The 13,868-nt window shown below is 31.6% G+C and overlaps 1 protein-coding gene across 1 annotated transcript in view; it reads right to left on the bottom strand.

The window, feature by feature from the left end:
• The window catches only part of LOC139482100 (uncharacterized), a 56,131-nt gene that overhangs the window by 22,273 nt on the left and 19,990 nt on the right, over positions 1–13,868 (bottom strand). The window contains exons 7-16 of the mRNA XM_071265805.1: positions 13,318–13,416; positions 11,949–12,056; positions 10,854–11,105; positions 9,754–9,920; positions 9,105–9,257; positions 7,810–7,954; positions 5,656–5,921; positions 3,136–3,349; positions 884–1,174; positions 193–399 (exon numbers count right to left, since the gene is read on the bottom strand). Of these exons, the coding sequence (XP_071121906.1) occupies positions 193–399; positions 884–1,174; positions 3,136–3,349; positions 5,656–5,921; positions 7,810–7,954; positions 9,105–9,257; positions 9,754–9,920; positions 10,854–11,105; positions 11,949–12,056; positions 13,318–13,416 (1,902 nt within the window). The remainder of the gene's footprint in view (positions 1–192; positions 400–883; positions 1,175–3,135; positions 3,350–5,655; positions 5,922–7,809; positions 7,955–9,104; positions 9,258–9,753; positions 9,921–10,853; positions 11,106–11,948; positions 12,057–13,317; positions 13,417–13,868) is intronic.

The raw sequence follows: 13,868 nt of genomic DNA, 5'->3' as shown, positions 1-13,868 counted from the left end.
GTTTTCAAACACCCCTCACATGTTTATCTCAATGTAGTCTTAAGAGAATACAATATTTTTCAAGTCACAATATTCACTTGAACAACATTACAGCACAAAGTTTAAAAATTATGAATTTTAAAAAGTCAAAGGATTTTTGTTTATATTAATTAAAGAATCTGGTACTGTTAATCATATTGAAGAGCCAAGAACCTATATATGCACGATTTTCACTCGACTCGTTGCTAAGGACTGTTATAAGGTAATGAATAAATTCCATTTCTGATTGGTCGGCTATGCTGACAAGATGTCCTCCCTGAACCACGCATTCACTCTCAGCTTCAATCCATGTTATTCCAAACTTCTTCCTCTGCATCCCGTAGCAACTGTTTTTAAACATAAACCAATTTTCTTCACAACCTTAAAAAAAATAACATTTGACGAAAAAATAAACAAGCAGTACATGGTCAACATCATTCTTACGCATGTTTAACGTGACAATCAATAGGATATCAGCCTGTTGCATGTATTGAATGACTCCGTTTATAAAACTTTATATTTAGGACATTTTTGTTATATTTGAGCATGGATGCAAGGCACCTTCTTTATTATTTCTTCATGTTCAATTGTTTTTTTTTCTTTTTTGAATATTTGTTTCTTTTTGATAGGTATATCATGAATGATTCGAAAAATTTCTGAAAAGTGATTTTCTGTAATTCGAGATTCTTATTCTTGAATTATAATTACTATCAAGTTATTTCAGAAAGAACATGACCTTCGTTTGATGTGTATAACACAATAGCACAAACAAGCAAAAAAGCTAGACCAATAATACAAGAACTGATATAGATTTGATAAATAACTGAATAGTATTAAATATATTTTTACGACAATGTATGCTTACTGGTATTTCCTAAATCAAATTTTTCCTGTATAAAGGACTTAAATTCATATTTCCCGAGAAATCCACCATTTCCTTGTAAATCAGTTGCAGCTTTAAATTCAATATAGAGTTTTTCCCAGCTTGATATCAATACATTGTAAGGCCGACTGCCCTTACAAAACTTCCCTAAGCTTTTACTACGTCCTTGAAGATCGATATCATTAACAGAAATAAAGGACTTTTCGCATGAGGAGTCATCAGTAACATCTAGATTTATAATGTAAAATGTTACATATTGACCATATGCTCCCTCTATTTTCCAAAAAACAAGCGTCTCCCGGTTGATAAGCTATTGGGAACCCTGGTGTAAATATGTAAGCCGATTGCTGGTCACATGTCTGAAAACAACTATCTATTCCGCCACATGCAGGTAAATCTGAAGAAAGACAATAATAACATTTACAACCTGTCTATTGAGTGTTTTGCGTCAACAACAATTCTGCGTAGGTGCAACATTTCTGATCGTCTTTTATTCCTTTGAGAAGTAAAATGTTAACATATATCCGTGCTGATAACGACAAACACGCTGCCTTTTTGTCTATTAGTGGACGTACTGATGGACAAAAGATGGCAGTATATGGAACGCAAAAACTGTCTTGTTATGACCATTTTCATTATATGATGTGCATTTACCTTTATATGATGTGCACTGGTCATTATATGACGTGCAAACACCTTTATATGACGTACACATATGCTTTTATTATGTGCAAGTATCTTTATATGATGTCCAAACATCTTTATATTATGAGCAAATATACTTATATGATGTGCATACCATGCACTGCATTATTATTAGAATAGTAGAATAGAATGATAAACAAATGAAAAGTATATATACATGTAACTGTTGCATGTATATACAAATATTAATATAATATATTACAACAAACCAGAGTATACTGATTTGTACACTACAATATAATAGTGATTACGATGAGGTTGAATTCCCTGTTATTTATGAACATACTGGAAAATCATGTATTTACTTCTCTAAAAAATAAAACGCAAACGGTAGGTTTAAAGATATTGTCAGAAATAAGCCTTGTAAAATGAGCATAGAGCATGTTATAAAAGAATAATTTCTTTAATTTAATAACTTTAACTCTATGCTCATTATTGTAGACCCCGTATGTTCATTATTGAAGACCCATCGATTAAAACTAAACTTTGCAATTCACAATTTGTCAATTGTCCAATGATATTTGGTTGGATTTTTTCATCTTTTAAATCAAAGAACAAATATGATAAGAATTTTCTCTTTTTAAATCTCAACCAAATGATAGCTACAGATTTGATCTGGGTTTATATTAATTCCGCAGAAGCAAATCGGAATCAGTTATGACGTTGAAAGTAATCATTATAATCGTTATCATGTTCGTTGACCATAACGACGATGAAAGCACATCATATAATGACGTTTTGACATCATATAATGAAGTTAACCGAACCACATGACATAAGATTACAAGCACATAATATAATGACCCAACCGCATCATATAAAGATGTTTGCACATAATGTAAGGGAAAATGTACATCATATAAGGAGTCTGCACATCATATAAGGTGTTTGCACATCATATAAGTATATTTGCACATCATATAAGTACATTTGCACATCATATAATGATATTGGCACATCATATAAGTATTTATGCACATCGTATTCATAATATAAAGATGTTTGGACATCATATAAAGATGTTTGGACATCATATAATGATGTTTGGACATCATATAAAGATACTTGTACATAATAATACTGATACTTTATTCAGAAGCAATACAGCTGATAGACTATACAATTTTACAATATGTTTAAATACATGAGTGTTGTATAAATAACAATGATTATATACAATACATGTATGGCGTTTTTTGTTTTGTTTGTTTAAAACTTTATCATTTTTAATCATTGATTAAATAAAATATTAATATATAGCATCGAATTATAAACAGATATTAACAGTAACAGGGGTAAACTGGAAGATATTGTAAGTCAATCAATAAAAAGAGGAAGCTTCAGAGCATTCTAAGATATTTGGTGGGTTGGTATGCTCAATCTTTCATTGTATGTAACGTTTTGTGAACTGTTGTTCTTTTATTTATTTTTCTCTTTTAATCATTTTTTTGTCTTCGGATTATGATTTTTTGATTGTCAAATATGTATTTTGTTCTACTTTTTTAACATGTGAATAAAATTGCACATACCAATCATAGATACTTTCAATTCAAAAGCTTTTGAATCACTTTCTTCCAAATTAAAACAAGTTGACAGCTGTATCGTCATTTCATTTGATACCGATATTAGTTTGACTCCATCAAGTTTTTTATCAGATGGAAGAATATTCTTTGTATAGCCACTCTTGTCTCTGATACTCAAGGTGTCTTCACATTCTCCTGGATTTATGTCGTACACACCAATCTGAAGTACAAAAACAAGATTTCCGATTTATCAACCTGTGTAATATGCAACCAAAATGTGTGGGTACAAACTAATATAACAAAATCGCTAGATTGCCAACTTTAACCAAAATTGATTGACTTAATTATTCAAGACAATGATTATAACGTTGAGAAAAGTTGTTGATACTCCTCCATCCAGCTTGGTAAAGACACAGAGGTTGTCGGTACGAATCAATGGCGAGTCTATTATAGATAAAACGCGCGTCTTGCGTGCTAAATTATAAACCTGTTAGGTATAAGAAGTTAGGTTTGATCTGAAAAGTTATTTAGATCTGAATAGCTCTTGAAAGCCCGAATAATGAATTATTACGTCGTTTTCAGTTTTCACTGACTTTTCATGCCTAACAATTACAGTACATTCAGAACTGTTTAGATTGTTTGCTTATAGTCAATTAAGTTCTGTTAAGTCACTGATTAGTGGCTTATATTTACTTGGACAGATCAACATCATATTGATTCGTCTGAAATGCTACTTAGCAGTCCTAAATCAAAATTCGGTAAATTCACTGCATTTTTCATAATGAACTCCTTTGCGTCATGAGCAATTACACTGAATCTCCATAAATATATATTGAAATAGAAGATGCGACATGTACAGTTTTGGAGCACCCGAGTTCACTCCCAGTTTTAGGTGGGGTTAGCATTGAGTAGCCTTTGATTTTCTATGTTGTGTTTTGTATTTTTTTTCGTTATGACGCTGTCAGTTTATTTTGACTTATGAGTTTGAATGTCCCGTTGAATGTTTGATAGAGATCATCATAGTTTTATGTAACGTTGTGAAATATATGTGCAACATCATCCACATGTTCAAAATGTCACGAAAACAAACCGTTCCTCTTTCCCACGTATTTTACATTACAAAATGCATTATATCTCTGAATTATTATTTTTTTTATGAACAACACGAAATAGTGGGACAAGAATTTTTTTCCAAAGAAGAAAGTGTGGTGTCGTGTGTAATGTTTTGCTATTGTTGTAAATTTGTTATATTAAACCAGAGTGTCGTTTCCCCTTGGGTGACTGGGGAAACGAAATATGGTCACTTGGTCTTCTCCCGACCGGCAATAAAACGCTTGCCAAAGTGGGGAATCCGTTTGGCTGTGCCGAATGTATCAAGTTTGCAGTCACGTCCGGTCATAATTGGGACGTTAAATCCGATGTCTCATGTAAAGAGAGTGCCACGCTCTTTGAACGTTTAGATACCTTGTGACAACTCTTTGAGGGGTCCGTAGGTGGCCTGTTGCAGGCAAAATGTCTGCCCCTATCCAATATAACCTCATTTTCCAGTGGCAGTCCAAATTTTCCCGACCATCATCCCGGATGGCCTCTATTATTACAAGACCTACCTGTTGTATTTATTGTTAATTTGTTCTAGTCCTGAACATGCATGAAATATTTGCCACTGGACGTTAAGCTACCAACAATCAATCAAATATATATGGAACATGATATTCAACAACACAGTGATTGTAACTTTAAACAATTATTCCTCTTTGTGTAGTTTTGTACGCATTTTTTGCAAGTAGAAAATATATTTTTGACAGCAGATATTGAATAGTTTATGCTAAAATCGTTTCCAGACTTATATGAGGGTGATCAAGGGATAGGATATTATACATGTTATAAACACTTTTTTCTGTAATAATAAATTATGGTTACTGCTAGATGTTTTTTCTGGTATTTTGCATTACTGACATATTCATATTTGTCAATATACACAATAAGTTTTGTTTTACAAAAAGAGTAACAAATTTTTCCATTTTCTTTGGCCGTTTACCGTTTGGTATATACATTTATGACGTCTCATTTATTAGTAGTAACTTTTGCAACATTTTGATATACATATTATGATACGATACTACTGTGGAAGTTCTGCGTTCGTTTTAGGTGCAAAACGGCTTCTGGATTGATAATTGAAACTGCCATCGCAAATTTAATGATCCTATAGTCAATATGCATCTCTATATTTGGCAAAATTGTTCATTTAAAATAGATGATAATATATGTTATGAGAGGAATTTATTTTAGCACACGAAAAAAATCGAAATAAACAAACACAACCTAAACGATTCGACCTATGATGAGAACAACAGCTAGTTATCACACTATAAATTTGGTATACATGGTACTCGCCTGATGGCTAAAGTTTACATGTGTATATCGTGCCATGAAACTTACATACTGTAAGCCACATTATTGGTAACTTATAGCAATTATGTATATTTTAGTGTCTGCTGAAACAGCGTTGCTTCTTTTCTATCTTACATCGTACAATTTAATTTTAAAATTCTTTGAAGTTTTGGTAAAATTTGGTGTGTATGTCATACTGGCCTTTTGAAGATCATTCACCAAAATTTTCTTTTGTAGTTTGATGTAGACAATTTCAATCTTCACATAGTTTTCAGACTCAATAGACCAAACACAATTTATTCCCTGACCATAATTCAATGGAAAACCCGGAGAGAAAATTGTTGTTTCGTCCTTGTTTTTCAGAAATATTTCTGAACCACATTCGTTAAATTCTAAGAATTCTGAAAGATAAGATAAAGACATTGTATAGGTAATTAATTTTTTCTCGGAGTTTAGTATTATTTTTTTTAAAATACCTTCAAAAGTAAAATTCAATGAAACATGAGTAAAACTACTACGAATCTTTTAAATAAACGTCTATGTACCTGTGCAATAAACAAACAAAACAAAAATCAAGTACAATAGTTTCATCATTAACTTTACCACTCAACAACATTAATGTTTATCTTAGAATGAATTTTGAAATAATATCTACCTGACATAAATTTTACCTTGAGTTAATTATATAGTAAAATTATTTATCACCTGCTAATTATAAATGAGATATGGTATGAATTATGCCAGATTGTGTTCGGTTTATAGATTTGTATTCCGCCTCGTATCGTTTCCAAATTTTTAAATGTTCTTTCTAAGTTAAAAGTTGAATGTAAAAAAATAAATCTTACCTTTAAAACACAATCTTTGGTAAAAAACGTTAACGATATCGAGTTTATCAACCCACCACTTTTGAAATTGTCGTGAGTATCTTTGACCAAAATGCAAAGAGCAAACATTTTCGCGGTCATTAAATGTAAAGGATAGGCATGTTATATTTTGGCAGTGTCCAAAACATTGCTGTATATCGGCACCTTGTTTTATCATGCGGATAGCATCATGGTGTTCTTCCATCCAAAACGCATGGTATGGTAGAACCTCAAAGCCTAAATCGTATTTGTAATTTTTGCACCAAAGATCACGTCTTGCTGAAAAATAACAGATAATGACTAATATTTGTAAATAAGAATTGTGAAAAAATGTCAAAACATTCAAATTAATGACGAAGTTTCTGTTCACCACAAGGACAACCTTTTTGTAAAGTGATAAAAGTTTAAAATATGATTATTAAGTCATTGATATGAATAAAGAATAAAATTCAATAGGTATCAGTTGCATTGGATCAGTGACAAATAACAAATACTTGATAAATTATTGGATATGCAGTATTATCTACCAGCAAAACGATTGTATGACTTAACACATAAGTTCTTCTGTGTTGTCTGTCTCCTTTACAATGAGTTCATTGCAAGATTTCAATTTGTTAATAAATGCTTTCGGACCGTTTATCTGTAAATGTTGACAGCTCTTGCCCATGGTGAGAAATTTCGAGGATATTGTTTATTTAACTGGAAGATTATCTTAGTCCAACGGCAACCATTTTTTTTAAGAAATGGAAAACGTAACTACTGATTGTATTGATAACTCTGCATGATTCGAGTATATATCACGTACATACCAATTAATTCAGGCATTACATCTAAAATTTGGGACAACAGATAATTTTACGTTATTTTGACACATTTTACATTCTAGGGAAACAAATTCTGCCCAAACAGAAACAAACTCAAAATTGATCCGTAATGTTTTATTCGTTCGGAAAACAGTTTAAATGAAATAGTATATGTTTAGTGGCAATTACTTCTGTCAAAATTGTCAAACGTAACAATTGTCAGACTTGATCTGTAACTTTTTATAATTTGACTACGTACAAAATAGCTTGATCAAAAGGTTGAACAATAAACTTACATACTGACAGTTTTTTGGAGAAGTACATGCCTAAATTATCCTTTTGGCTTTTGTCTTCGTTTGGTTGTTTACTAGTAGACATTTCCCTTATTTTGTTTAATTAAAGTATCCCTTTCATTCTCGTGTATCAAAAGAAACGACATAAAAGTTAAATCTCTGATTACTGAAGATGTTTTACGTCTGGTGTTTACCATGTGAATTTATAGACTTTCAATATGCAATGATTAAATAGTATCATTTGAAATAAAAGTTTAATCCATTTTATTTAAATAAGTATATTTTACCACAAATTTGCATTGTTTTCCACATTTATTATTGTGCTTTTACCTTGTTTTGGACAGCCAATTATTTCTAGCTTTAAACATGCATCTGTATATTCAAGTGGAACAATTTTTATGTACCGGCTGTAAATTTCTGTGGTGAAAATAAACTGCTGAATTGATACTCCTATTGAGGGATTGGTTCTGAACACCTGTTGGAATATAGAAAAGAAATAAAACTCAAATTAACTACATAAGTTCTGCGTAAAAAAATGGCGCGTTTTATTTCAGTTGATTTAATTTTCCTTGTATCGATCTACAAGTCCAACGGATTTTAACAGTTTTTATTAAGCAGCGATTGTGGTCTTTGACCGTTTCACTGGTACCTATATTATATTGGGCTTCAAATTGTTCGGTCATTTTTAGTCTTCCAAATGAAGCGTCTTCTCGAGATCGATACTAGCTGTAACTCTTTATACTACAAGGTCGACGTAACTTCTCGTTACTATCAATTACCAGTGGTAGATTCCTACCTATATCAAGATTGTAAAGTTTTTTTTTGTATTACAACTTTCTCATATAAATTGAATATACGATAATTTGGTGTAACTGTTTGTTTATCCTCCTGTAAATGGTTATTCTCCTTAATATCTTATGTATTTGGCTTTCAAAAATAGCTAGAAACCACAAAAATCATTCATTATATTTTTTTTTATACTTCGAATTTTAGTATGACAAACTAGTTCACAATATTGATTAGGGGCCACCTGGAGCAAGCCTCCGGGTGATGGATTTTCTCGCTGTATTGAAGATTCATTGGTTGCCTTCGGCTGTTTTCTGCTCTTTGACTGGGTTGTTTTCACTTTCACATGTTACCCATTTTTATTTATAAAACACCTTTAAAAATGAATCCTGGTTCTTTATAATTGATCATGCTGACAAGATATCAAGAATTGACCTGGTCTTCTATCAGAACTCAGCAAGTCTTTGTTAAGATCAATAATCATTAATATGGTTATATTAATACATTAAATGTTTACAAACATTTGAATTTTGATTTTTGTCCCATTAAATCAATTACCTTAGCTGTATTTGGCAAACCTTTTCAGATTTCTTGGTCCTAAATGCTCATTACTTCGTACTTTATTTGCCCTTTTTTCGTCGTTGAATCCACTGAAAAGTCTTTTAGACGTTTGGAGTACATAATCGTTATCCTGGTATATATGATGCTTTTTCTGCATTCGATTGAAATTATAGAAATTGACCATGTTTACCGTATTCTTAAAGGTATAAACGAATAAAAGAGTTTGACATATTTTTCATCCAACAAAGGGTCATGTAATTTTAGATGACACAACTTACCTTTATAGTTCCCTTTGGGTCTTCGAAGGTAGCAAGATTATTCCTATCAATTCCGTGTAAAATATTGAAGGAACTTATAAGTTTAACATTTTGTCCGGCTTTTATTCCTTGTAGCTCAACGCCTTGTATTTTTAAGGACACTATCAAATCAACCTAGAAATATAAATATATTTTTGAAGTTGTCGCCGTCTTAGCTTAGATACTTATATAAACGTCTGATCTTTAAATTTAACAATTATGTGCTAACGACATTTTGAGTGAGTGTTATATGGCATGGTGGGTGATGAGTAAATAGCAGGAGATAATTACATAACAGTTATTGACAAACTGGTCATAATCGTGATATATTGACTGCAAACAAGACTGGTATTGACTAAGACAGTATAATGACTGAGCCTACGGACAGTCCATGTAGCACGATATTGACTAGTTCTTCAAGGAAGTTTGATTAAAGGGAAATCCTTCTAAACAGATAAAACACGTCCCATTGATCATTAGCATGTACAAGTCCGTTAACAACCAATTGTTTTGGGGCCATTTTGTTCTGTTAAAGATTGATGGAATGTATTACTGGGGAATACATAATATCATATACTCCCTTTTATTCAATACGAATTTAAACCGATATGAAATAATGTAGGTTTCTTACCATAAACCATGGGGCATTATCAGTAGATCTTGCACACCAACCATTTTCGGGACGGAAGAGTCGACTAAAGGTAAATTGATGATCATGGTCCTTATGTGATGAAGATTCAATCTGATAATCATAGACGTCACCAGTAATGAGTCCAAGTCGCCGTCCACACATTGTTGCTTATGTTATTAAGAAAATTATAAAAATATAATCAACAAATTAAAACATTGAACACGTCATCAACAGAAAGTCATTGTTAAAATGACAGAAGAATAGCAACAATCGTGGATTGTGATTGTTTGCATAAGGAGAGGAAATGCCATTACTTTACGAAAATGATGGCCACTGGTGGTGTTTCAGATGATAAGGATACTTTTTAAATATCGATGAGACGTTGTTTTAAATCTCAGGAACTCCGTTTTGTATTCTATGTTTAGCAATTATCTTGATTATTACAAATACATCACAATTATCTCATTATATATGAGTTTTCAATTGAGTAACACTACTTTAATCAGCTGTCGAACGATTTTTTGATCGTCATGATAGACAATGATTTTGAATATTCTTAGCAGAAAGATAAAGCTACTCTACAAATGTATATGTAACTTTTCATCACGATGCAATGATTTTTTTTTAGATGAAGTTGTTCAAAGTTGTCTTTCATTATTGATTTGTAAAAGGATTTTTACAACTGCTTTACTGCTTTCTAATACTTGGTAATTGCCGGTGTATATTTCTAATTCGAATTACTTTTAAGAACAGTACAGCAAAGATATACTGGTGCTTTGATGCAGATGATGAACATGAAGTAAGACGAACTAAAAAGGAAAATACATGTACAAATACTGTAGTGTCATAGGTTTGTGAATGCAAATATAAAGAAACTGTTATTTGTTCTTTATTTTTAACTTATTCATAAACTGAAGTGTAAGTTGTAAATTCATTAATACATATCATTTAGAAAGCTGTCTTGTTTAACTATAACTTAACCAAAAACTCACTTCAAACAGAAACAGAAGTCAATTAGAGGCCGGACGTCGATCTGAGTCTAACATGTATACTGCATTTACTTCGTGTTTGACATATCAAAATAGCAAAGTGTTACTTACATTTTCCAACGACCTGTATTTCGTCTATTTCAAAGTAATGCAAGAAGCCTTGTTTATGACCAGGGTCAGTAATGTCATAGTTCTTTACGCTTACATATTGTCCTATAATTGGACGTTTACACTGAAAGCGAAATATTTTGTGTTTCCATGGGTTTCTATTATCGTCACATCTGTATGCTCCATATGTCAGGAAGTCCCATCGATGTTTACTAACATACGTTCCTACATATCTGTTGTTTAAAGGGTACCATACTGAAATGACGAAACACTTTTAATTCATTTGTATCTAGTCAAAAATAAAAATTAAATACAGCAGGAGTTTGATTGCTAACAAATTGAATCTTAAACTTGAACATTTTCTTTTATATAATAAACAAATATGCATGTTTTTCCTAGCAAATGGGAATACGTTTCTCACAAAAAACAGTAGCTGTCGTAGTTATTTGCATTAACACATATTCTTTTTTTTCCCTAGCAATTATCTTCCCAATGGAGCCATTTCCAATATTTCATTTATTTCCATTTGTCTTTAAGATAACGTGATAACACAAAAAGTTAGACTCAAGTCAATTGAATACACTGATCATATATTCAAACTTCATTTTTTCATTGTGTGATTAGAGTATGGCTTAGGGTTGGTCAATGGATAGGAATGAAAACAAATGCAAGCGTGTTGTGTAGATAACTTCATATACATTAACAGCATATTAAGTTTTATTGGAATCGATGAACACATAATAAAACTGAAAGAACAAAACATATGGCATAGTAAATCCAAAGACACGTGCCTGTGGTCGATACCTCACGATACTTCAATACATGCATACCGAGATGGTTGTGTTTTATTGCAATGTGACGTTCATATAGCATGTGAAGCCTCATCTTGATTATGTTTTTCCTTTTGCATAACTCTCATGTTTCTTGTCGGGGTTCATATATTGGTTTTTTTTTTTGCTTTTTTCGATCATACATTTTGTTATTGGAAAATAATTGTTGAAATGCAATTGGGGTAGTATAAGTGGATATGCTTGTCTTAAAGTCGAACGATTTAAATTTGAAATTTTCATCGTTTCACGTTTATGCTAATAAGCTTACCTTTCTGTCGGTGAATAACGATTGCATGGACTTCAATATACTCTTCAAGGTTAAGTAAGTACCATGGTTTAGAAGATGGCCTCTCGGATACATATGATGGTCCATTACCTGATAATTTCAATATAAGATATTTAGAATTAAGAACGAAATCAATAAATCATACTAATCTTTTGTAAAAAACACTTTGATTTTCGTTAAAATTCATATTTATTGACATGTCATCACCAAGATGTTTGAAGCGAAGCCAGGCCCGATATGCATTTCATTGCCCTGATAAATTCCGTATTAGGACAATTGAACACTGTGTAACGAATTTATCCTGATTTTGTTATATTACATATCATTATATTCAAATTCAATATAAGGACAATGTAAGTAGCAACATATATTTTATATATTTAATTTAACACTGTAAAAAATTAAAAATATTAGGACTATAAAGCAACTCAAATATTTTTTTTATTAGGTCAATGATATAAGGGAGATAATTCCAATTAACGAAATAAATAAGGAAGATAATTCCAATTGACGTTATAAAAATTGTACTGAAATTTAAAAGGACAATATCAGACAATCAAATTGCGAGAAATTACTGTTAATCAGAATAATTGATATTATTATGGAAAATATCTGTATCCTCGTTCTTGTATCTTTTTCATACAAATAAGATTGTATGTAAGAGCTGATTTTGGCAGGTAAAAAAAAACAATTGTTCTGAACCTTTTCCATGTTTCACTACAAAGATAATGTCTTTGATTTAGCCATGTTATTATGGACTTTCCGAATTGATTTTCCTCTAAGTTAAGTATTTTTGTGATTTTACTTTTTCCTTATATTAAGTAATTAAAAGTTGCAATACTCCGCTGCACGCATCTATGGTATGGGACTTGAAATAAAGGATACACAGTTACTGTCTAATATGCTTCCTATCGTGACCTACTTTTACAAACTGACAATCGAATGAGAACTAAAGTTTACCACAAAAGACATTACTTCACCGTTCTATATTTATGTAAAGAGAAGTAAAGCTTCTCTAGTATACTGAGTATATTTCTCTAGATATTGAGATATGCCATAGCTTGATTTCACAATCATGCTTTAATTGATCGAGTGTTGCTGATTACAATGAAGCTTCTTGAATTAAGGATACAAACGGCGCCATATGCGGAGCAGGGTCTGCTTCCTGTTCCTAAGCACATGAGAGCATCATCCGTTTTTCTAGGATTCCATATTATTTTTCATTGAAGTGTTTCGTAGATCATTTTTTTTTTCAAGTTTATTTTTTCATGCTGTTTGGGGGTTGTTGTAGGTGTTCTGATGATTTCTTTCATTTTGTTCTGCTACTTTAAATTGCCTCTTCATAACATACGAATTAAGCCATCCAATACATATGACGGCATATTTCTTTCATCATGTTTGGCTGCATTATAGCTTCTTCCTTTCCCAAATACTTGCAAGTTGACTTTCTCTGAAAACAAAGATAAATAGATAACCTGCAAGCTCTATTCATATAGAATTTAACATGATCTTGTAGGTCTTGGCTCATACCAAAGATTATCTGCATGCAGATTTATACATGACAATTATCAAATCAAATGTATTAGAAGTCCTTGTTCATGATATCAGCAAAATTAGTGAGAGTGCATTCAAAATGATAGTGAAAGTGGTTAATGAGGGGTTAGTCGTTCAACAATTTTCGAAGTATAGCACAGCTATACATGCAGTTGGTCTTAATAACATTCAATTATATCTTGTTGTAAGTAATGGGAAACTAGTTAAATATTCGACATACTGCAGAATTTTTTCCCAGTCATGTATGTTTCTTATGTAATTCACTTCTTTATATTTTCTGACACACAACGTACCTTTAACCATGCTTGTTAAGATTGTAAACTTTCCATCAGAAGGTTCGTATAATTG

This window comes from Mytilus edulis, chromosome 1, assembly GCF_963676685.1.
Source record: "Mytilus edulis chromosome 1, xbMytEdul2.2, whole genome shotgun sequence".
Classification (NCBI taxonomy): Eukaryota; Metazoa; Mollusca; class Bivalvia; order Mytilida; family Mytilidae; genus Mytilus; species Mytilus edulis.
Note: the sequence above shows the minus strand (reverse complement) of the source record. Positions and strands in the feature narration are given on the sequence as shown.